The 25,784-nt window shown below is 40.9% G+C and overlaps 1 protein-coding gene, 1 non-coding gene and 1 pseudogene across 2 annotated transcripts; 1 reads left to right on the top strand and 2 right to left on the bottom strand.

Moving 5' to 3' along the window:
* Window positions 1-820: 820 nt before the first annotated feature.
* On the bottom strand, window positions 821-19,109 carry LOC148346978 (protein FAM171A2-like). The gene is made up of 8 exons (XM_088323689.1): window positions 18,834-19,109; window positions 15,044-15,271; window positions 14,852-14,944; window positions 11,225-11,383; window positions 7,143-7,322; window positions 5,665-5,778; window positions 4,558-4,684; window positions 821-4,483 (listed from the first exon to the last, which is right to left on the bottom strand). Exons 1-8 carry the CDS (start codon window positions 18,916-18,918, stop codon window positions 3,064-3,066), a joined length of 2,406 nt encoding a protein of 801 aa, XP_088179815.1. The 5' UTR covers window positions 18,919-19,109; the 3' UTR covers window positions 821-3,063.
* On the top strand, window positions 13,141-13,351 carry LOC148346979 (small nucleolar RNA U3). Its single transcript, XR_015848190.1, has one exon. It is a non-coding gene; the product is annotated as a small nucleolar RNA U3 (small nucleolar RNA).
* On the bottom strand, window positions 14,420-14,509 carry LOC148346980 (U2 spliceosomal RNA; annotated as a pseudogene).
* Window positions 19,110-25,784: the final 6,675 nt, after the last annotated feature.

A 25,784-nucleotide genomic window follows, 5' to 3' on the forward strand; every position in this document is an offset into this window, starting at 1 on the left:
TACTTAAAATATTCTACAATAGTAAATACTACAAAAATACTACTGCTGAAATACTACGATGCGGTGCTAGGAATCAAATGGACTCAACTATTTTAAGGCAGTGGAGTATTTTTGTTTTGTTTTCCTTTTTATGTTTATATCAAGTGTTTTTTCATCATATTTTGGACTTTCTGTCGTTTATAAAGAAAAAGTGCTACAATTTTTGGGGGGCACTTGGCTTGAATTTGGGGGAGCTTGATTTTGAATGTAATTTGTAGTTACTGTAGGTCAGGGCGTACTTGTCCTAGAGGTTATTCATTTTAGTGAATAGTTTTGCTGTAATTTTGGATTCTACAATATTTTAAATCTGATTTTCTTTTTTTTTTTTACAATATTTTATCTTTTTCTAGAATAATAACAAAAAAATATCTGCTTGTGATTTTTTTTACTACAACAATCTTTTTTATTATTTGTTTGTAAAAATACGAATATGATATGTAAAAATTGTAAGATTTTTATTTTAGTTGCTTTTAATGTTTTTCAAACAGCTTTTCCAAACAAAATAAATGATTAAATTTATTACGCTGTAATACCTAAAGAGCAGATAATAGGTACATAAAAGGAAACAAGTGATCTGATGTCATAGATAGATTTGGATTATTGTTACAGTTCTTCGACTGATCACTAGGAGAAAGCAAAAAGATGCTGAACAATTGCAAGTTTTCTTCCAAAGATAAAACCTATTTTCCCTGTACGTCACCGGTGTATATATACTATCAAGAGTTCAAGCAGTTCAGCAAGCATATCTTTTTTTCTTTTGCAATGAAAACCCTCTAGCGAATGAATGTGTGAACACGTTTATTTCTACTTTGTACACAAAGGTTAGGTTCCAATTGTCACATGACAAAAGCCCTCGTGGACTTTCTCATTCTCACACCACAAGTCAAAGTAAACAAGTGCAGTACATGTTAATTGTGGCTCATCCAAAGTCATCAAATACAAACACAAAACAGCACTTGAAAGTCAGCAATACAAGCCAAAAGTTTCGATTATCATGAAGAAAACAGTGTAAACTTTGATGACCGGAAGTCACCTTTTCAAGGGGAATATCATGCACATTAAAGTAAAAAAAAAACAAGATCAGCAGCAGGTCCAAAAAGGGAAAAAAAGGTCGTGCACTGTGCCCACAAATCGGCAGGTGGCGCTAAAAACCTCCAGGCCAGATAAAAGGCACTTGGAAGGAGACAGCTGGTGTGGACTGGGAACAAATGGAGGTGGGTTTGACTGAAGGGGTGTGTTCCGTACAATGAATGACACACAGTCCATTCTCCCTCAGTCCTGCCTTGAATTATCCCGGACTACTACGGTGGTGCTCCTTGCCCTGGCTGGCAGTGCCTCCATGGCAGGTTACCTCCGCTTGCACCTAGCTGCTGTCTTAGAACTAGTTCGGACCAAGGGAATCCTACTGTTTTGTTAAAACAAACCATCGCAATTTCTGCCAATTGCTCTGAATGTCAAAGTGAATGAATTCAATGAAGCGCAGCTACACGGCACAAGTAACTATGACTTACTTTGGTGGCCAAATGTCTCATCATCCAATTAGTGACAGGCATGAATGGATGAACAAGATTCTTACTATCCCTGTGGAGTAAGATTGCAGTCTGGGCAGAATCAGCGGGGAAGAGTAACACACTGGGCCGCCGCAGTTAAGACACTTGTTCTGTCTGCAGCCGTCAATCTCAAGTAACTGTCACAGAAGTCAATATTATTTAAATTCGCATTAACATATACGTACAAGTGCGCCGAAAATCATTATACATAAATGCTTTGAATCTCTCTAACAAGTAGTGTCGGCTGATTGAATATTTTATTTTGGCTGCAGGTGACTAGTTATAAGGTATATTTTTCCTAATCAGATGTCACAGTTTTCGGCCTGTCCCAGTCTTTTAATTGCAGGACAGTGTGTTACTTTTCAGATTTTTTAAAAAATGTATGAAACTGGTATAAAAGAGTTCATTTGTATGGCTGTTTAAGCCTGTGGCTTAAAATGTGATGCTTCTTGTACAAAAACAAGGTTGAGTTTTTCCCTTCAATTTGCTCAAGCGGCTTTTAATAAGTTGCGCTGTGTAGTCCAAAATTTACGGTACTTGTTGTTCTCGTACAGAAAACAAAATTATGCGGCTTCATCAGTTTATTCCTAAACAACATTCAGCGCTTTACGAGTTTTTCAAATGATTCATAGTACTGTCAGTTTTTTTGCTGTGTTCTCCAGCTAAAAGTCGAGAGACAAAACAAGATGGCGTGATGTCTTGGCACATAGACAAGGCTTGGCACGTGTGCAAGGAGAGCCACAACTATTTCAGATATGTAATTTAGGAGAAAGTCATACACACAAAATCCTGCAAAACCTTAATTCACATTTACCGAAAGGCCAAAACGCAAGTGTCCAACAAAATGTCTCGTTTCTGCCGATTCGTAAGAGGAGCCATTTGTGAAGGATTTTAGTCAAGGACTCACTGGCGCCCCTTGAGGGAATAGTTGGTAGGAGGAGGCGCTGCAACCCCATCAAACGTTTTAAACAAACGGCTGCATCTTCCTTAGTGATTGATGGTGTGGTAGGCAGGCGCTGGGTTCACCATGGCGACTAGAGATGGGATCAGTGCAAATCTCCCCTCAGCTTTTAACATGACGGCGAAACAGCATCCTGCGTGCTTGTGCTTCTTGTGATTGAGAACAAGGACAGGCGATCGGGCATTACTTCCATTATCTTATTACGGCACTAGTCCTTAAAAGGGGGTTGGTGAACTTATTTTAGTTCAGGGGCCACATTGTAGAAGACTAATTCTCACTAGTAAAATAAAGACGTAAGATATGTGCCTTAGCTAGAAGGCTGAGGCTCTTTTCAGAGGCTCTTGTGAGCCTCAGTCATGATTTAGGAATCAGAGATTTGATCTTAAATGATTGTTGAGGTTTTTTACCCTCAATATTCTTTTCTTTCACTCGTAAGATGTATTGGTTCTACTAGTTCTACTCAATAAAAAGAAATGGAAGCAATGTCCAAAGGGATTTCCAAAGGCAGCTTTTTCACTTCCTGGGATGGAAGACCATAAGCGGCCTGTCCTCGATCTTCTGCCAGGGGCTTTTCCTGTTCTCTTCTTTATCTTCGGAGTCTTCATCCGGACTAGTCACGGAGTCGCGGCGCATATCGCTGTTGCTGCTCCCGAGGGTGCGGCTTTGCTTTGGGGCGGTGGTGGCGCGTGACGAAGGCCCCTGGTCCAGAAGCGGAGTTAGGGAGTTCTCCTCAGGGGAAACGCGGTGGCCCTCACTGCCGTTGGGGTCGCGTAGGTCGGGGTAAGCCAGCTTGGAGTAGCTTTTCCCCGTACCGCTTCGGCCCTTGCGTCCTGCATCCCAGCTTTCGTCTTTTCCCTTGCGCCCGCTACCAATCTTGCGCTCGTGGGCCTCCAGGGGCGGAGCCAGATTGGCGTCTCTCGGAGAGCTCCCAGGTCCACCGCTGAATCCGCCGCCGTTCAGGTTGTTGCCAGCATCTATGTAGGAGTGGCGCACATGGGCATTGGCGCGACCGTCCAAAGAGATGAACCAGGCCCGCGGATGCTGCTTGACACCAAGCTCCAAAAGTTTCTTCTCAGTTAGAGCTTGAAGTTCTCCATTCATTTGAGCCATTGTAGAATCGTTGAAGAGAACGGGAATAGTGACAGCTCCACCAGGAGATTCGGACGACCAGCCTGGGTCCTCTGGGGTTTCTCCGCGTGGGGCACCCTGCTGTTGCTGGGCTCCTCCAATGGGGACAGCGTCTCTGTCCCCTTCTTTCTGCTCTTTGCCGTCGTTATTGGTGAATTCAGAGGGCAAGCGCATGTAGTGGGCAGGTATAACCAGGGTCGGTACCATGCTACGGTACATGTTTTCCTTCATCTGGTCAATTGAGCTGCAGAAGATGATCTGACCTGGTTGGGTGTTGAGAGAAGTGGGCCGGGCCAGACTGTCAGCCGCCGCTGCTGAATATTCTGGAGGTTTGTCGGGCTGGCTCGGCACATAGCCTTGGAAGCGTGGCGGGGACGGCGGATCGGACGAGTAGCCGCGGTTGTCATTAGCATTGTGGAGCCGGTGATAGTCAGACTCACTGCCTTCAACGGGACCATAGCTCCGGTCGTAGTCTTCGTGCAGCAGCGGATTGTCCAGGTTGTTAGTGTCGGTGGCTCTCGTTACCTTCATGGCAAAGGTTTCGCCACGCTGGGAACTTGATCCATTTTTTCCCATAGCGTGCCGGAGCTTGTGAGCGGCAACATGTTTGGTCAGGTCGTCACGAGAGCTTGAGTAGTCCCTAGATGGAGACAGGTCTGCCTTGTCTTTGGAAGGACCAGACTCAGCGAGACCGCCGCATATCAGATTGAGGCGTGACATGGATGTGCCCTGATCTCGCTTGGCACCGTTTGCGGTGGTCTGAAGAGGCTTCCCGAGTTGACGACGGGGTTTCAAACACCTTCGCCTGCGAGCAAGTACCAAAAAATTTTTGGATTCAAGTCAACTCAAGATTCAAGTTTAGTTCTGACTGGCCCATACCTGCAATAGTAAAGCAGAACGCAGAGCAGGATAAGAACCAGCAAAGCCAAGGAGCCCAGAATGGCCAAGAGGAACAGAGTGTGATAAGTTGTGATGTCTCTCAGTCCGGGGTGGCTTTGGCCTAGTCCTGCAACCACCATAAGTCAACAAACATCATGGGAGGCAACCAAAATCAAACACACTAAGGTTCAATACCATTACCCTCCTTCCCCTTCAATTTTACACCTAACACTAACCAGCAAAGTGTGTTCCTGATGAGGTTAAGAAAGTTTCAACCCTCGCAAAGCACAGAGTGCTGTGGAAGAGTGAGGGACACAACCCCCTTTTCACCAAGTCAGGTTGGGAGCGCCCTTATATCTCTCTAGCCGGCATAATTGACCAGCTGGAAGCAATTATGGGACAAATGAAGAAAATTATGTGTTGTCTTGTCGAATTTAAATTCCAACAGAGGGTGCTGTGAGACAAGGAAAAGTACATTGCAGGAAAAGTGGTTGTAGGATTTTGTTTTACATAGACACATCAATCGTTTTTATAAAACAAAAACAACGCCCCAAAAATTGGGCCATTAAAAAAATGTCTTTCTGGTTAAAAAAAAAACAAAAAAACATAAAAACTGTTTTTTTAATCAAATCTAAATCTTATCATGAAAACTACTTTATAAATCATGATTTGTGTGTGTGCGTATAATTGTGTGTGCGTGCGTGAAAGTGAGTCATACTTTCTGAAAAGCTGAACCGATTTAGGATTTGCAAGTGTCTTTGGCTGAGTTTGATTTCAAGATACCCATAATAAATATCAACAAAATCGATAAACATCTGCTTTTGTGTGGTCTGCTTAAGTGGGTGTCTCTACCGACCTCTAGTGGCCAAATCGTGTACTGCAGGTCCCTACAACTGACCACTCAGACAACCGAATCCAATTTTCAATAGGCCCAATAAATAGATAGCCTATGTATAAAAAAAATGTGTATTTATGTCTTACTCATTGCACTTCTATTACAACTGAAGACACTCTCCAAACACTACCTTTGTAAATATTTCTAAATTGTACTTCTTGAATTTTATCTCACAAATTATGGAGATGACATAATCAAAAAGGTCAGCTTACCTGAGGAGGCGGGAAAAGCTGCCAGCCAGTATCCCAGTTGAGGAACTACTGCCTTCCACACGAAGTGCGAGCCTTCTTTGTGGATGTAACCCGTACCGTTGCGTACCCACAGTCCTGTCACACAAACATCCAAAACATTATTTCAGCGTTCATATGCCTCATAGCCAAATTCAAGCACTTGTTTAAGGACTTCTAAAGCCAATTTTCTAATTTCTCCAGTATCCGGTGTGAATCATGTATTTTGCAGAGCCACAAATATATATGCTATTAAATTATGCAATTTTTAATATTGCATGAGCATTTATCAAGCCATACCGTATGATTTTTTTATCTTGAGTAAATCGACAATATATTTGTTTGGAGACTAATGGTAAAAATTACATTAATATTTAATTACATTTTTAGTTCAAGGGAATTCTTATTACGATTTACCACTGGGAAGGTCTACCTTAATTTTTTGCATGGTCCATAATAAATGTCTCAAATTTATACATAATCCTTGCACTGATCCACAATCAGGGTTGGGTAGGGTTAATAAAATTACTAAATTTTGTGCAGACTTGGGGAGTAACGGAATACATGGAACGGCAAAAATGATGTTGCCAAGCTGTTTGGGTTTATTTTCATTTTGTTTCTGTCGCATTTTATGTTAGTTTTGCCAGATATCAAAGAGATCAAAGCCAGGAGAGAAAGCTTACCACGTGTTGTGAGTCATAATTTTATTCATATTTAGTTTCTTTTGTCTTTTATTAGCATATTTGGTATTGGAGTAATCCAAAAGTAATTGAAAGTAATCCAGTTAAAGTAACCCTACCCAACCCTGTCCACAATTCATAGTGTCAAGTCAAGTTTATTTGTATAGCCTTTAATTACAACAAGTCTAAAGGGCTGTACAGACTACAGACTACGATTACACCATCCCCTGATCCAAAACCTGCATGAGGGCAGGGGGAAACTCAAAAACCTCAGCATAAGGAGAATTAACTGACGGTATATAGATTATCTCATGTGCAGTCCCTTTTCAAAGTAATATCATTTTCTTCATTCTGTGCTTTTGAGTTTTTCCTTGCTTTCATGTAGGTTTTACATCAGGGCATGGTGTCATAATAGTGTGTGGTCTGTAATAGTCTTTGGTCTGTGCAGCCCTTTGAGACTTCATGTGATTAAGGGCTATCCAAATAAACATGACTTGAATGGACGTCATCAACATGAAATGTAGTGCCCTGTTCAGGTGTAGCATGACAATAATGCTTCATGGGATAATGCCATACAAATTAACGTCAACTGCTGTTAATCACAAGGGAAGATAAATGCAATGGCAAAGCCACCAGAGAGCAGCGTCAGCGTCATTTTAAAGCAGGCTTATTGAAAAACAGTGCAACAATTTCAAGCAGTTACAAGACCTTTACCCAAAATTCAACCCTTTTCAAGCCTTGAAAACACAGTCCTAATTCAAACATTTTCAAAGATTTGCTCACCCGTTTGCTGCTCATACATCCATGTTGGCACACTGGTGGCTTTTCTGTTGCGTGTGTCGGATGGAAGCGGTACAGAAATGCGGATTGAATCTGAAACGGGGACGGAGCGGCCATCTTCGTCCATGAGCTCCACTCCAACCAGCGCCAGCGGTGTCAAATCAGTCCAACCTGCGTCTGCGCCTGAACACCAAAGATGTAATACAACCCAAAGCTTTACAGCTTCCAATACCCACATTTTGTCTAGCCCAAGGGTGGGCAAACTAAGGCCTGCCAAAGGCCAGATTAGGCGCACCAAAGATTTAATCCAACCGGTGAGACAATGCAGAGGAAAATGAACCCCATCGTCAAATAATAACCTGCAGTTTTAAATATGTCCACAGGATGTCACAAAAGCTAAGGGACACTCCCAAAGCTGTATTTCCTGACTACCATTCATCAACCAAAGAACAATTGAAGAAAAAAATGTTATTTGACCTAAAATAGAAGTCACGGAAACACTTGTAAGTATTGCAATTGCCCTCAACTAGATTGAAAATGTACACAATTAAAACATAGCATCTGAGTGTAATTGCAGAAGAGTAAAAAAAGCTTTATCTCCTCTCTATAATAAAGATGAAGTCTAACAGCAAAGTTCCCAAATTCAGGTAAACCTCATCTCATAGAAAAAAGAAAACAAAAAAAAGCAAAATAGACTTTAAAAATCATTCAACTTTAACTCAGTGGTGGGCAAACCAAATGGTAAGATAAAAATTGTATAAATATGATGAATAACATTGTTTTGGTGTTTTCTAATCATGTGTTCCTTCGTGTGTCCCCATAAAACCTATACAGTGGAACCTCGGTTCTCGACCATAACCCGTTCCATTTCTTTGTATGAAAACCGATTTGTACAATCACCGAATCCGTTTTTTCCCATTAAAAGTAATGTAAAATAGTTTTAATCCATTCCAACACCCTGAATGTTTATCTTGAATATTTAACGTAAAGCTAACCCAGGCTAATCGTACGTTCGCGTTAGCGTAATCTTCCGTACGAAAGATTACACTAACATGAACGTGTAAAAATAAAAAAATCAGGTCGTTTACACGTCAAAGAAAATAATTATGAATAGGATTTCTTACCGGTCGGCAGAAGCCATGCTGTATTCCTAAAATAAGGGAAACTCTCACACCTTCTTCATATTTTGCTATTATTTCTTTGTTAAATGCAATAGGTGTACGCACTACTTTTCTTTTTTCACTTGTAGCAACTTTGCTGCTTGCACCAAGCTTCTTCCGAGGCATAATTAGGGGTTAAAACACTCCCTTCACCGCTTTTGAAAAACGAAAACAGAAAAGGAGTGCGCGTTGCCGTGACAACAGTTCTTCACGAGGGGTGGGGGCAATCTACACTCGTACGCCGCTCAGCATCGCGCCCTAGCGTACCAGCGTTCGGACTCCGATTTTTTGAACGAAAAGCGAAGCAAGAATTTCTCGAAATTTTTGGTCGAGAACCGATTTGTTCGAACTGAGAGGCGTTCGAAAACCGAGGTTCCACTGTATTATTCATTGTGCTCATAGCGCAATCAATTTTATTTATCAAGATATTAAATTTCATGCAATTAAACTCTTCTGATGTACCTCTATTGCTTTATAGCACTTAAAAAGGAGATATTACTTTGCTATTACTTTTAATTAAAGCAGTGTCTGAAACTCATGAGAAAAAGTTACTGGACACCAGGGCAGACAACTCTGAAAAGTTGCCTGCCCAGCCATAAAGTTGCCTGACCCATTTTTCACAACCTGAAACACAATAAGTCTGTGGTGCATAATCAGAATATATAACAGAACAACACTTTAAAATTAAGTTTATTGTAAATCTCTTTACAATATTCATTGTATGTATATGACATCGCTGTTTTCCAACTGCCATCAGTATGTACCTGTATTTACTGATCTTCATTCATGCAATGTTTGCGTTGCGTCTTCTGCTACTAGCCACGTGAACTTGTCTTTCCACGAAGCTTTTGAAGTACGTTCACGTTTTGTAGCGTCATAAATTTTGTTGCCTTCTTTCGAATATTTCTTCTGTGGCTGAGATTTTGGCTTGATTCCTAACCACTTATCGATTTTTCTTGTGTTCTCTGTGCGTCTACTTTGGAAAATGATACGCAAATGCACGACTCTATAACGTTCAGGAAAGTCCGGAAGCACAAAGTTATTCGATGCAGGCTACTGATTGGCAGCCGAGTATGCAAATTGCCAAACAAAACGCAATTGTGAAATTTCCAAACCGAACGAAGATTTCTAAATCAGAATAAAGCAAACGTTTGGTTTGAAAATTAAAAAAAAAAAAAAAAAAAACTAAAGATTTTTTTTTCTTTTTGAAAAAGTTGTCGGCCTCCAGAGACGTTGTGTAAGTTGTACGCCCAACGTAAAAGATGCACGCCCTGGGCGTCCGGGCAGACGTTGTTTCAGACACTGATTAAAGTTTTGATTTTTAAATGAAAATAAATCGGCAACACACATTTTTTTTTCCCTGGCCCAGCCCCTATGCTGATGTTTCCAACCCCATGCAAGCAAAAAGTCTGATGACCTCTGGTCTAGCCCAGGGATGTGATTTGACCAAAGTGAAATTATCTGAAAATTAGGCGGGGGTCTGGGGGCCGCGGGCACCCAGCTAGGTCCAGGGCAGTGCCCTGGTGGGGGGACAAGTGGGGCGAAGCCCCCCGGAGCTCATGGGTTTTACGTTTTTTTAAGTACTTTCAATGCACTCAGATGACAAAGAAATAGACAAAACAACAGCATCAATTTTCAATGTATTTTGAACTATCCCATATAAAATTACAGTTTAAGTCAACTCAAAATCAGTCACATTAAAAAACATTGGACTGCCTTTGCTTTTAAAAACTATCACTGAGAATATCATCATATCTAACTCATGTGATTACTAAGTTAACACATAAATCATGTTGAAGAGTTCAAATTTCATGAAGAAATAATTGTATCATGACCAAATGAAAAGTAACTCATATTAGAACATACCACAAATGTCTTTGTTATAGCAGAAGATGTTATCTATAAATGAAAGTACAATAAGTATAGGCCCTACAGTAAAGTGTTGGTGTAATGTACACATGAAAATCTATTATTGTAATTGTTAAATATTTATGGCCATTTTTATTACGTTATAATATTTTCGAAAAAAATGGGAAAACTGTCAAATAAATTTGAAAAGTTTACCACCTACCTCAAAATTCACGACTCTATCAGCAACTGGTACAGGTTTTTGGGGTGGATCACGTCTCTCTATTACCGCTTCCATTTGTGGTGTCAATAAGGGATGGAGGCCTTAAAGTTTTGGAGTTTTCGTTTGGGCACCGAAACTACCAGCAATGGAATAATTTGTTGTTCTTGACTGGAGTTCTTTCACGTGTTTTTTGCTCTTTGCGTGACTTTCAAGAGCTTTGAAACCTCTCCCACCATAGACAATGGTATCATGGCATCAAATGCAAAGCGCTTTCCCGGCACGATCGATCTTCCGAATAAAGTCACTGAACAAATTCGTCACAGTCTTCTTTCCAACATTTGTAGATAATTCCTTCTCCAACCAGTCCGATCGAAACTTGTTTTTTACGATCTTATCAATTTCTTTACCTCGCGGAGCATCTTTGCGTTCTATCTCGGACATCTTTCTTTAAACACTCGGCAAAAACGTGTGAGAAATGAACAATGGCATACTCCTACGCCTTTATAACAAGCGCGTTTATTGGTCAACACGGAGACTTCAACCAATCGCAAGTACGTTTCATTTCAGTTACGGAAACACTAAAATGGAATGCTGTAGAGACAAAATCGTTTTTTTTACCAATTAAAAAATCGGAAATCTTAAAATTTTATTTTTGGAGATAAAAAAAGCGGAATTCCGCGAATTAGCGGAAAAATCACATCCCTGTCTAGCCCCTTTTTAAAAACAGGAGTGGTGAAAGGGTGTCAGCTTTGGTGAAATGACCAAAACTCGCCTCTTGATGCAATGTTGCATCACTTCAGATCTGAGATTAGCATTGCATTTGAATAGACAAAAATGAAAGGCTAGATTCTCACCTGAGCTGTTGTTCTCGCGGCCTAGCAGGAACGGAAAGCCGCCCATCTCGTCCTGAGTCCTAGCGGCGGTTAGCGAGGCCGCCAGCATTGTCCCATTGGAGCCAGGCGGCAGGTGCAACAACTTCCTGGGAATCTGCACCATCGGATGCTGTGCACTACCTGCGTGACACAAAGCAACGTAGCAACACCGGTACTGAGAACAGCTAAGGATTAGACTCTCTTGGCATCACGGCAATAGTTTTATTAAAATAAAGCTCCTTGTCTTGTTTTAACCCATGTAGGTCTCAACCACATTTGCGGTCCTCTACCATAGACGGTGGGGTGTGTCGTTTGACGAGTCCTCAATAAGTTGATGGTAGAACATTTTCTCTTTCAAGTATGTGTTAACAAGTTCAAATAGTTCAAAGAGACATCGTAATTTTTTCCCACTACACTTATCCACTTTTAGCTATTCTTTACTCAGAGCTGTTCTGGCCGCAATTCATATTATCTTGGAAGACAAGAGGACAGGGGTTAGTGTTGAGGGTGGAGAGTGACAAAATCGACTCAGCGCTTTTAGAATTGGAATGCCTGAGAAGATCTTTGCATGGTTTGAATTTTATCTCTGAGCCATATGTACTCATGAAAAGAGACATATCTGGCTCGTGAGCCACATGTTCCTGACCCCTGGTGTAGCATGAAAATGGCAAAAGTGAGAAAAAGGCCTTTTTCAAATACAGTCCAAATTCCAACCCAAACCACCCAAAAAATGAAAAAAAGAAGAATGTATTCGAGCATGTTCAAGAAATGCTCGTACTTGCAGACACAAAACAGGGAGCTTGACAGAGGCAGCAATGATTATTTAAGCCAGAAGATGGGGACAGTCTATAGCATATTTCCAAATTCCGCACAACACCTTTTAGGACGAGATTGCATCCACGTAAATCTTTTTTCTTCTTTTTTTTCATCATTCAATAGAATGCAGTTTAAACACCTGATGAAACCAACACTATCATAAAAGACTCCTCTCAACCCGGCCACCACTTCAGTGACCTGTTGTCATCTGGTAGGTGCTACAGGTCCCTTCAATCAAGGATATATTTATTTTTTTTTTCCCCCAGTGGTATCGAAAAATGGTTTTGCTTCCAAATGTTATAACACTACTTTTCCTTCCACTATTTTTACAATGCACTATTTCCATTGCACTTTTATACGAAAGGAAATTATACTTTGAACTCAGGTCAGTCTCCCAATAATATTTCTGCCTATATCATTTTACTCTTTCCTTGGGCAATTCACTGAATCCCTGAGGCCCCCAAAACGCAGGTAGGCGCCTTGAATGGCTGACTCCCTATTGGTGTGTGAGTGTGTGTGTGAATGGGTAAGTGTGAAGCACATTGTAAAGCGCTTTGAGAGCTCTTCATTGACTTGAAAAGACCATTTACCATTTTCAGTCTTTATTACATGTATATTTTGCTATCCTAGAGCGCTATCTCTTCTCTTTTTGTAAACAATGTCCACTACGTTGTTTTCAATGACAATAAATACTATTCTAGTCCTAGTTAAATTTCCTCTATTTTTGTAAAAAAATTATATAACAATGCCCTTACGGACATACAGGGCGGTCAGCAGTCATTTTTTCGTCAAGATACAGGTTTTTAGACAAATGAGATGTTGGAGATTGACAGCTTTATAATAGCCAGGAAGGCAAATAAATAGCAATTCATTCCCACGGTTAAAACAGAACAAGAGCTGAATTGAATATTTTAGTTCCTTATCCATTTGCAGGAGTTAGTCATGTTTACTTAAAAACTCGAAACAACTCAATTTTAAACCACGGTTAAAACGCAGACAACAAAAACAAACATCAGATTTAATTTGACTACAAATTGTAGCTTGGGTAAAAGCTCGCACAATATTATATTGTTTGGTATATATATTGTATACCCCTAAGGATCAATTGTATTGTCCTCGATTTGTGAAATACGCTTCTACTTTGTGTGGTCCTGCCAACTGCGATGATAATATAAATATTCTTTCCAGAGCATTAGGTCAGCTAAGGGTAATGATTAGTTATATACTCTATGTCTTTGTTGACTGTTTTCTACTTCATTTTGTAGCCCTAAAAAATGATAAGTTTGGAGTAGCAGGTAATGATACCCAATCTAACTCAAATAAAATCGTTATTGGGGGAAAATATGAAAAGAAATATTAAATTAGCAGGTGAAAGATGCATGAAATATCTTTTTTTCTAGAGTAAAAGTCAGGGATAAAAAAAACACAAATATTAATGCATGTACATGGATAAATAAATAAGTTGAAACATTGGTAGAATGGTTAGCACGTGTACCTCCCAGTTTAGTTTCTGGGTTCTGATTCCAGCTACCAGCTTTCTGGAGTTTGCATGTTGTCCCCAGTGCCCAAGTGGGTTTTCTTCAGGCACTCCAGTGTTTTTGATAAAACAAGGATAAACAATACATAATAAAAAAAATACATATTTCATTGGCTGTTCCAAAGTCATTGTTAGGTTTTTGAGACCTGCTACAGTCCTTAATGCAGGCATGTCCAAGGTCTGGTCCAGGAGCCAGTACGTCCCGTGATAAAAATTTTACTGGCCCGCTTCTGTCATAAAATAAACAATATGTGGCCTGCCAGTAATGTTGACCGTAGTATAAAATAGTCCATTGGCCCCCTTGCCCTTGGCTTTATGGGAGAAATTGTGCCCACCCCATTTCCAACTATAAATAAAAAAAGGAAAGTTGACTCTGCTGGCCTCTAGGACATTTGAAAATTGGGATATCTTTTTGACTAAAATTCGAAACAACCGCATCTGCCTAATTTACCAAAGGACTGTGGCTGTTTTCAAAGAATACAATATGAAGAGGCACAGCTAGATGGGACAAAAAGCTAAATGGATATTTAACACTGTGAAAAGTTGAAGCAACTGGGAGCTGTTTTATCTTCACAGCAGCGCTTTTTCACAATACCCTGCGAGTCAAATGAGAATGCTACAAAGGTGAGCTTCAAAGGTGAGCTACAAAGGGGGGGGGGGGGGGGGGTTAAGGGTTATTGATCTATCTTCGTTATTCATTATCCATTATCCGTTATCGGTCAGTTCATAATACGCTACAAAGCCTAGGAGCCAGTACACTGTCTCTCAGCCAAAAGGCCAAGCTAAGGTCCTAGCCCTAAAGCCTTGCTGCGATCATTGCGAATGCACCGTTCCCGGAGGTACTGCAATACCGGGCCGATGCGTGGAGTGGACAGAGCAAGCTCTTAGTCCATCTCTGGATTGCAAAAATCAATGATCATGTTCCATGATTGTATTTATAATCCTAGAATCACAGGCCTGCACTGTAGCCTTGTGTTACCACGTATGTTGAGTCCTAACCACAGGGTGACAAAGGCAAGCTACAAAGACGAACTACAGGGTAGCAACGCTGGTCGCGAAGCAATGCAAACTTTTCATAGGGGGTGAATTTATTTAAGACTGTTCAAAAGATGCCAAACTAAAGTCAGTCCTCACACCTTTTCAGTTTACCAAATCTTGCCTGCTTTATGAAAGGTTTGGACACCCCTGCCTTTATGGGTTAAAATTCTGCAGTCTCACCATGACACCTATGAAAGACTTAATTTATTTTTGTTTACCTGGAGAGCCGGACAAAACCTGAAGGACGTCATCGTACAGAATCAGTGTACCAGGTCGATGAATAAGAAGATACAAACTGACAGAGGCATACACTGATAAATAAGGAAAACATAAAGAAAGGGGCAGGGAAGAAATCAAGCGTCAACGTGAGCCAGCCGCAATCAAAGTGTCAAAAAAAGGAGCAGTCTTACAGGGTGGGCGGCCTGAGTACCAGGGCACCGAGTTGGTGACATAGTTGGCTTTGGAAGCGCTGATGATGACCAAACTATTAGCCCGGTAGTGGAATTTCACTCTCAATTCACCGTCAGAGCTGGCGCGGCCAGTCGCCAGGACACTCTGGTTCCCGTGGACCTCTACCAGGGCGTCGGCCAGTGGAGACAGGTCGCTATTGTCGAACACTTGGACTTTGATTCGGACCTCTGTTTGGGAACAGACAACGTGGCACACAAAAAGGTGATCAATAACGTCATTCTACTTTGAAATGTTAGGATTACCAACATATCTGTTGAATTTACCTAGTTAGCTACTACTTTTGTGTTTCCCATAGCACAGGAAGATTCTGGCGGTCCCACCAGAGTCTCATACACTTGTATTATTAAAAAATATATAATATTTTTGAATAAAAACAAATGTGAAGTAAATTTAAACAACTTTTAGATTTCTTCTCATATCACTTGATCACTAACGCCATGGTGTGCAATTGTCCTACGCATCTCTGTCAGTCAGAAGGAGTCTTGGTCTCTCAACTCTCATTCGGTTGTTGCGATGTTCGTCCTGCCCCGCCTACACACTGATTAGACGGTTGGAAAGGTTTTTCCCAAATTGAACATTTCAACCCTTTGCAACCAGAGAAAAAAAACCTTGCGTTATGAGAAAAACACCTTCTTTATGGTCAATTGAAGCACTTTAACCTTCAAAGGCAATTTTTCAAATTCTCCAGATAAATGATGTATTTTGTAGATCCAAAAATCTATCTGTGATATACATATGTCATTTTTAATCTTGTGTGTGCATTTAGCAGGTCATAATATTTTGAGCTCTTGAGTAAATACGCAAATATATTTGTTTTTCAGACTAATCTCTCCCCATAAGGGTTTGGGGAAAAAATGACGATCACATGTAGCTTACATTTTCAGTTGTATGAAGTTCTTCCCATAATAATTTACCACTGGGAAACACTACCTTTATTTATTGCATAGCCCATAATAAATGTCCATAATTGATTCGTAATCCTTACACTAATACACATTATACTGCCCTGTTTAGGTGTAGCATGCACCTGTCCCCATTGGGGCCATGACACTTCATTAGACAATGCCATACAAACTAATTCCAGGTGCCGTTAATCACAAGGGGAAAGGAAATCCAATGGCTTATTGAAGCCACCAAAGAGCAGTGTCGGCGTCATTTTTAAGCAGACTTGTTGAGAAACATCGTAACAAGGACTTCACCTAAAATTCAAGCACTTTCAAATTCATCAAAACAAAACATTAAAATTCAAACATTTTCAAGGATTTGCCAATTTTGGCACCAATGGAGATCGTCTCGGTCAGTCGTAGCAGACAGCAACGTCATCGTAAATTGCTAACATTATTGCGGTACACTGGCAAATATTATTCTTGATCTAGCAATTTTTTTCCTACCATCTTGTTCACAATTCTTGTTTTTGTTATTTTACGTAGTCTGTCTTGCTGTTTGTAAGGTTTATTATCGATTAATAAGGGGAATTCCTATCATTAATCAGACATGAAAATGGGTCAGGGCTTAAAAAGGTGAGAAGGGTGTGGAGGAAATATATTTGTGTATTAGGTGCACTTGTAACTTTTCATTAAAAATCGTGAAAAAATGTTTTTGACTATTTTTCAGCTCAAACTCAGCACTTTCAAGTAACTGAATTACTCTTTTGCAATGGTTCCCAAACTTTTGCAGGCTGGCGCCCCCTTGGCTCCCCAGTGTATTACTAGCGCCCCCCCAAAATTCTGACTTTGACTTCGGACTGCCTATAAGTTTTTTGTTCAAAACAAATCAAGTGAGTTTGACTTTATAGAATAGATCGCAATTTCTAGTCGGACAACAGCTCAGATAAACATATGCTACTGTACTTCAAATATTCTCACACAACAAAAGAAAACAGTTAAACAAAATAGACAAAAAAGTGCTTGTAACACTGCAGTGTAAAATGAAAAAAATAAAACTCTCACAGCCAGAGACAACTGGTCAAGTAGAAATAAGCAACTGCACTTCAAATATTTTGTTCATAACAGATGTCAACAGTAAAAATATAAAGTGATACATCCAATCACTCTCTCTATGTGATGTTATGTGCTTAATAACATAAGAACTACATCACCAATAATGCCAGATTGTTACTGAGCATACACAGTGTGTCCTCTAATGTTGATAGTAGCATGTTATGGTTTATTTGCGAGTGACACAAAAGTAAACACCCGTCCAGGCCAACACACCTCGTCTCAATTTATTCAAAGTAATGCATCGCTTTTGACCATCAGTAACGGTAAAAGTGTTGTAACGGCAGAAAAACATTAGATTACCCTGTTATGTAAGAAATCGTGGCGTTATTTAAAACACTGATCATCAAATACACCACAGAGTTATTTCCCTCATTTTGCTTTTTTTGTGTTACATCTTTCAGGACAACTTTCTGTTTTCTACATCCTTTATACACGTTTCTGGTACCATGAATAAAAATAATGTGATAATGAGATAAAATCGAACGCGTGTTACACATGAATAAATACAATACTGTACTGAATTTCATGCTTCATTGATGAGGGGAGCAGTTGACAGGTATGTTGTATGTCTAAGATTACACAGTGTGCTTTAATCTGCCTCAATCCTTCTATATCAGGGGTGTCAAACTAATTTTTACTGGGGGGCCACACGATAGAACAAACAGTCTCTCGGGGGCCGGATGAGTAGATTAGAGAGAAAGAAAAAGAGAGAGAAAGAAATAAGAGAAAGCAAAAGAGAGAAAAATAGAGAGAGTGGGATAAAGAAAGAGAGAGAGAGAAAGAGAGAGAACGTGAGAGACAAAAGAGATAAAAAGAGAAGTAGTAAGAGAGGGAGAAAGAGAGAGAAAGAAAGAAAACCAAGGAGAAATAGAAGAAATAGAAAAGGAGATAAAAAGAGAAGGAGAAAAAGAGAGAAGAGGAAAGCAAGAGAGAAATAGATAGAAAAGACAGAAAAAAGGAAAAAAGGAAGAGAGATCAAAAGAAGGTAAAAAACACAGAGAGAGAAAGAGACAAAGAGAAACAAAGAAAAAGAAAAAGAGAGAGAGACAGCGAGTGAGAGAAAAATGGAGGAAGAGAGTGGGGGGGAGAGAGAGAGGGAGAGAGAAAGAGAGAGAAAGAAATACAAGTACAGCGTCTTTGTGAGAGGCACCTGGCTTTGGCAACATCAAGTCGACATATTTTAACCTGCAGTTCGTTTTTCTCTTGCGCTTCTCAGAGCGTTGTCTCGCGGGCCGGATTCCAATCCCTTAGCGGGCCTGATCTGGCCCAAGGGCCGCCTGTTTGACACCCATGTTCTACATACATAAAGCCCAAAACAATTCAATTATTAATGTGTGTCATCAATGGCAGTGTAATAAGTGATACGCCTTTGTGTGTTGCCCGTTTATAGATACATTGTCTGTTCAGTCGACGTGACGTCACGAATCAGGGCCCATCAACCGCCATTTTACTCTCCTTTTTCTGCTTTTTGAATCTGTGCGCATGCACGCCAGAATTCAACCAGCAAACTGATGACGTCATGGCCTTACAAGCAAATCTCATTGACTGAGGACAATAAAGAAGAACGTGTGTTGGACAGAGGATCCATGCGCATGCACGGCGCCCTGCGCGCGCGCGCAACGCTCGCTCAAACAACAGCAAAGATGAAAACGAAGCTAACAGAATTCGCAAAGGCCCCGCAGGGGATTGCGACCACTCCCATGGCGCGCACCCACAAGCGAATGCTCACCAAAATGCTCGTGCACGGCTTTGGCTTCCAGGAGCGCGCACACGCACGCCAAGACAAACACGCGACACATGCAAACAGCCTTCATGGTCGCAGCTATATGTCATGTCGGAGGGACTGGAGGCAGCCTCGGTCTGGTCCAGATTGTCTTGGTGATCCTGGTCCCAGTTCTTGGGTAGGCGTGGAGGGTTTGGTTCGTGTTTGGGTCGCTGTGCGATGCTGCAGTGCGCGCGCGCACGCCAACTGACGCGCCTCTTGTTTGGATGGCTGAATGACGGGAGGGTCTCTAACAGGGCACCCTCTAGTGGTCACGATGAAACCGGTGATTAGTCGTTCGCGAACAGAACGCCTGTCGAAGCCGGCTCTTGGAAGTGAACAGCGAGAGTCGGCCGGCCACCCATCAATAAAGAATCGTCTCTCTCTCTCTCTCTCTCTCTCTCTCTCTCTCTCTCTCTCTCTCTCTCTCTCTCTCTCTCTCTCGTTATCTCTCGACTTTTCTCTTTTTCTCATTCTTCAGTACTCTTTTTCTCAATTTCACTTTGTCTTTCTGACAATCATCTTTCTCTTGTTCTTTTTCCCCTCTATTTTTCTTGCTCCTTTCCTCTCTTTCCTTCTCCTTTTCCCACGTTCTCTCTTTGTCTCTCTTTGTCTCTTTCTCATTCTCTCTCTCCATTTTACATTCTCTCTTTCTCTTTTTCTTCTTTTCTCTTTTTTTGCTCCATCTCCCTTTGTCTTTCTGCCCCTCTTTTATTCTCTTTCTCCCACATTTTCTCTCTCCCTCTCTCCTTCTTTCTCCTTTCATTTTTCTATTTTTCACTTTCTCACTTTTTTATTTCTCTCTCTGTCTCTTTTTCTCTTTCCTCTCCCTCTCTTTTTTCTCTTCCCCTTTCTTTCTCTTTTTCTCTTTGTTTTTTCCCTTTCTCCTTTTCTCTCTTTTTTCTCAACCTTCCACTTTTCTCACATTTTGACTCTCCCTCTCTCTTTTTTCTTTCATTTTTTCTCTTTCTCCCTCTCATATTCTCTCTCCATCTCTCTTTTTGTTTTTTCCCCCGATATTACAATGATTTCTTTCTTTCTTTTCCTCTCTTTCACCTTTTCTCTCTTTTTCTCATTTTCTCTCTTTCTCGGCCTTATTTTTCTTTCTCTCCTTGTTTTTCTCTTTCCCTCTCTTGTTTTGTCCTTTTTATCTCTCTTTCTCATTATATCTTTTATATATCGCTCTCTTTATCCCTCTCTTTGTTTTGCTTTCTTATTTCCATCTATCTTCCTCCCTTCTTTTTTGTTCTTTTTTCTGTTAGGTTCGCTCTCTTTTCACTCACTGTCTATCTATCTTTCTCTTTCTCAATTTCTCTTCCTTTTTTATCCGTCGTTTTTTTCTCTCTCGTTCTGTTTTCACTCTCTTCCTCTTGCTTTCTCTCTCTCTCTTTTCCAATAGCCGGCTCTTTTTAGTGAACCGAGCCAAAACAGCTGGTTCTCTAAAAAGAGACAGAAATATCCATCACTGGTACAAGGGGAGGGTCTCCAACAGGGCGCCTTCTAGTGGTGAAGATGAACACGCTCACACGCCTTTGAACGAGAACGTTAATCAATTGGCTGGCTTTCAAATTTGCTGGCTAACATTTCCATTTAAAAGGACAGAGTGTGTTATCTAGCGCCTCTTCGTGGTAAAATAAAACTTCATTTTTAACATTCGTAGGTTCGAGAATTTTGAATTTCCTTTACATAATATGACTTAAAGGTAACTGAAATGCGTGTATGTCATCTTGCTGCTCCAGGCACCCCTGAAAACCCCAAAAACTGTCTTTTTTTCCTTTTTTTTCTTCCTCTCCTCATCTTTCTGCTCATTCGCCCCTTTTCATGCGTTCCCCTTTTTTCCTCCTCTATTTTGCTTTTCTTTTTTTTCTTTTTTTCCTCACCTTTATTTTTTTCTTTTGATTTTATTCTTCCCTCCTCACGTTTTGCCTTTTTCACTTTTAGTTTTCCCTCTCATTTCCTCTTGGTCTTTTTTATCTTTACTATTCTATTTTTCCTCTTTCTTTTTGTCTTTCTTTTATTTAGTCTTTTTCTTGCTCTTTTGCCTTTTCTTCTTTCACTCCTTTTAAATTGTTCTTATCTTTCTTTTTTGTCTCATTTTTTTTCCTGTTCTGTCTTTCTACTCTTCTTTCTCCTTTATTTCATTCTTAATGAAAGGCTGGGCTATGTAACTCGAAGAAAAATGGTTCAGTTTGGTCACTTAAAGTCTCCATAGTTTGTATTTTTCCCTCTGTTTTGTAGCCTTGTTTTCGTTTGCACCACATAATACAGCAACATCTAGTGCTTAAATATTACACACTGGCCCTTTAAGAAAAGGGAAAGGTTAGGATTGTACATATAGTATTTTGATGAACTGCTACGTAGGAGTAATTTCTAGCTTGTCATCATGTTTGTTGCTTCAAAAAAAAATCAACAAGACAAAAAACAAAACAAAAAAAACCGTTATGAGCAGTAACACAAAACAACAGCAGAGGGCAGAACACAACAACAATAAAATTGGGAACTGCTGCCATTATTGTAATTCAGGGGTCTGCAACCTTTCAAGTTGAGAGCTACTTTTGTGTTAATAATTAGCTCAAAGGTAACCCAATTCGATATTCATTTCGAGAATGACCACGTATCATGTTATTACTATGTTGTTACTATGTTGTTAATTATTGGAAGTTGGGCCAAATAGAATCAGTAAACCCCTGCTGTTACGTCACTGGGCGTATGTCCGTTACTTTCGAAGAGTTTGATCATATTTAGCCTCTAATTTCTTCATTGAAGTAATACAATTGTAATGTCTTGTTTTGTAAAATTTGGGAAAACGAATTTTGGTCTACGGGCCTGGAGAGGTATGGGCGCCACCAGGCTGTACTTGCCCAAGACACACCACAGAAAATAGCGTCCTGACGACCTTAGTGGTTAAGGGATCCAACTAACCAATCAACCAACCAATCACCCAACCAACCAATCAACCAACCAACCAACCAACCACATTTCATTATTTCTAGAGAGAGAGAGAGAGAGAGAGAGAGAAAGAGAGAGAGAGAGAGAGAGAGAGAGAGAGAGAGAGAGAGAGAGAGAGAGAGAGAGAGAGAGAGAATTTGTATGAAAAAAAGTAGAAAGAGAAAAAATAAGAAAGGAAAAGTAGACTGAAAAGGAAAGAGAGAAAGAAAGAGAGAGGGGCAGAAAGACAAAGCGAGATAGAGAAAGAGAAGAATGAAGAATGAGAAAAAGAGAGAAAGAGCAAAGTGGAGGGAAAATTGAAGAGAGAGAGAGAGAAAAAGACAAAGAGAGACACAGAGAGAGAGAGAGAGAAATACGCAAATAGAGAGATGGAGAGACAGAAAGAGAGAGAGAGAGAGAGAGAGAGAGAGAGAGAGAGAGAGAGAGAGAGAGAGAGATCTTCTCTCTATCAGTCAGGTTTCTGGGCTGTTGCTAGGGAAACACAAAGTTTGAGCTCCTTCCAAAGATCAGCGAACCTCCGCACAAGCAAGGCAAGCATTTTCGACGTGTTCCGGTATCCTGCTCGACTCCGTGCCCTATTTCCTGTATCGATCCCCTGTCCCTGGCTTCCCGATCGTCTCCGGTTACCTGACTTGTTCCGATCAACAACCACGCTCTGTTCTCCCTTGCTTCCGATCCCCGAACATGCTTCGTTCGCAATGGCTTCCAGCTCCTCCTGCCCAGCCAGCACCGGATCCCTGTTGTTTTCTTCTCTCACCCTGACTTCCCCGATCTTTTAATAAAGTATTGTGTGAAACGTTACGCATTTGGGTCCATGGCTTGTACCGATCGTGACAACTAGCTAGCTTTTTACATATTTTGCATGTTATATAGCGAACAGTTGATCTTTTTAGCTAGTTATCAAGGTCAATGTTGTCTTCCTTTCTAGCTACCTATCTATCAAGTTGGATTTTTACTATTAGGTAGCTGTCTAGCTCCCTTTAAGTTTTCTACCTGTTAACCTTTCTAGTTAACTTTCAAGCTACCTTTTTAGCTATTTAGCGAGCCATCCAGTCAAGTCAAGTCATGTTTCTTTGTGACGCCCTTAATTACAAGGAGTCTCAAAGGGCTGCATAGACCACAGACTATGACAGACCACAGAGTATTATAACACCATCTCCTGATCTAAAACCTACATGAGAGCAAGGAAAAACTCAAAAACCTCAACATGAGAAGAATGAAGAAACCTTGAGAAGGGAACGCACATAATGTAATCCCCCTTAGAAATGCATATCAAACTGGTTGCCCTTTGCGCTAATTAGTAACAAGAAGTAGCCCTACACTGGAAAAAGGTTGGAGACCCTTCCTCTAGAAAGTATGTGTATACGTATAAAATATCACTTGTGTGCTCCTTTTGTCGTTTTTTTCACTGTATTGACGGCTTCACGTTAGGTGATGTGTTTTCGCTGCTGTGTGCGGTGACCTTTTATTTTTTGCAGCCATTAAAAGGCGACCTCTGTTTGACCTTGCCACTCGATGTAAACTTGGCACGTGCCGCTGCCTGCTTACTCATGTCGCAAACAGTTTTGCAAAAAAGGAATTAGTTCCAGTTGGTATTTGATTCAAAAAGTGACTCAATAATCCCCCCAGATTACTGACATCAAAATGTAGCGCGTTATTTCGAAAGTAACTATCTAGTTACAAATACTGTATATACTTGCATAAGTGCAAACCCCCAACTGTCACAGTTGCCCATTGCCCTCACTTGGCCCCGCCCGTTTTGCGCCAGCTGCGGCTCGTTGCCTGACTGGCTTCCCTCTCATTTAAACTCAGTGCACTCATTCACTCCTTGTCAGTCCGTCAACGAACCTCTGCACTTGAAAGACTTGTGTTTTGACTCTGTCCGGTATCCTGCCCATGTATCCAGTATCCGATATCGATCTCGTCTGTCTCCTCCTGTCCGGGATCTTGCTCCAGTCTCCAGTATCCGATTTTGATCTCGCCTGCCGCATCCTGTCCGGTATCTTGCTCCAGTGTCTGGTATCGACCCCGACTGTCTCGTCCTGTCCGGTATCTTGCTCCAGTCTCCAGTATCCGGTATTGATCCCGTCAGTCTTTTCCTGTCCAGTATCTTGCTCCAGTCTCCAGTATCCGATATCGATCCCGCCTGTCTCGTTCTATCCCGTATCTTGCTCCAGTCTCCAATATCCGGTATCGATCCTGTCGTTCTTTTCCGTTCCGGTATCTTGCTCCAGTCTTCGGTATCAGGTATCGATCTCGTTTGACTCGTCCTGTCCGGTATCTTGCCCCAGTATCCAGTATCGATCCCGTCTGTCCCGTCCGGTATTTATCCGCGCGTCCTGTATCGATCCCATCTGTCCTGTCCGGTTTCAATCTCGTCTGCCTCTGACTGCTCTGTCTCACTTCTTCCGCCTAGCGATCGCCACATCCCTGGCGTTTGTCTTCACCCGCATGACTGCCCCATTCCCTAAAATAAAGCTTGTGTAAAAACGTTACGCGTCTGGGTCCTCCGTCTGTTCTGCTTCTGACACCAACAACTGCTTTTAAAAGGCCACATGATAAAAGAAATAGAAGAAATCTTCTTCACCAACCTATGGGATCAAAGAAGCCTTTGTATTTCTTGGCTTGTGCAATTTTGAGAGCTGGCAAACCAACACTTCGCCGAGACACTCCATATCCATTTCGTCTCTATGCTTCAAAACACTCCGAGATTTCCTTCACCATTTCTGGGTACTGTCCAAAAGGTTTTCTTTTCTATCTAGAGGTATGGTGTATTTCATAAACAATTTTACAATTAAAATACAGAAATTAATTACACAGTTACCGTAAATTATGTGCTTCTGTGGCCCATTGATTTCCTATTAGTTTGCTTGTCCTGTATAAGCCACGCCCTCCCTCTCATGCCTCCTACCATTCGCTACTGATGATACAAAACCAAATATGCGCATATAAGCGGATCCCTTGATTTCAGTATTACATGTTCTAGATGTAGATAACTGCTCAAATGGTAGTATTTACGGTAGGGAGAATATTTTCCTTAAGATAAATTAGGCGCCTTCATACTTGCTAGAGACGACACCACCATAACTGTATTCAGTTGTACTTTGTAGGTAGATTTAAACACTCCTACCCTCCTTTTCATGTTGCTAGCGGAATTGAGGGTTGTCTGTTATAAGGCCAGGGGTGCTGGAGTAATCAGCATTTGAAGAAGATTGTAATTTGTGGTTTGCCTTTAATAAGTACTGGAATAATCCATCCATTCATCCATTATCTGCACCGCTTACCCTCAGTGGGGTGGCAGGGGTGCTAGAGCCCATCCCAGCTATCTTCGGGCAGTGGGCATGGGACACAATCGCAGGGCACACAGGGACAGACAAGTCGCTCGCTCATTCACACTTAGGGACAATTTGAACCGGCCAATTAACCTGACATGCATGTTTTGGGGAATGTGGGAGGAAACCGGAGTGCCCGAGGAAACCCACGCAAGCACGGGGAGAACATGCAAACTCCACCCATGAAGGTTTGATCCCATGACCTCAGAACTGTGCAGTGGACGCGCTAACCACTCAGCCGCCGTGCTACTGGAATACCCCATTTTTGATGATTAACATGGTAATAACATAGTCATAACATGATGAATTGTCATTTAAGAAATTCAAATCTATACATTCCAGTTCATTGGCTGCATGGCCAAAAAATCTGTTCAAGTATTGATAATTATTATTAATCTTATTATTGATTTATTTGACACAAAATACAACAGACTAGATTCCATTTTCTGGGTTTTATAAAGCAAATGAGCCAAAAATTTGCACCTTTTTAAGATAGCTATCTGGATACCTATTTAGCTTTGTAGCTAGCTATCTCCCTACATTTTTTTTGCTATTTAGAAAGCTATCTAGCTAGCTTTTTATATGTTTTGCATAATATGTATCTTTTTTATATGTATCAAGCTAAATTTTGGCCTCC

Source organism: Urocampus carinirostris, chromosome 19 (assembly GCF_059441175.1).
Source record: "Urocampus carinirostris isolate Australia breed hairy pipefish chromosome 19, RoL_Ucar_1.0, whole genome shotgun sequence".
NCBI classification, from domain to species: Eukaryota; Metazoa; Chordata; class Actinopteri; order Syngnathiformes; family Syngnathidae; genus Urocampus; species Urocampus carinirostris.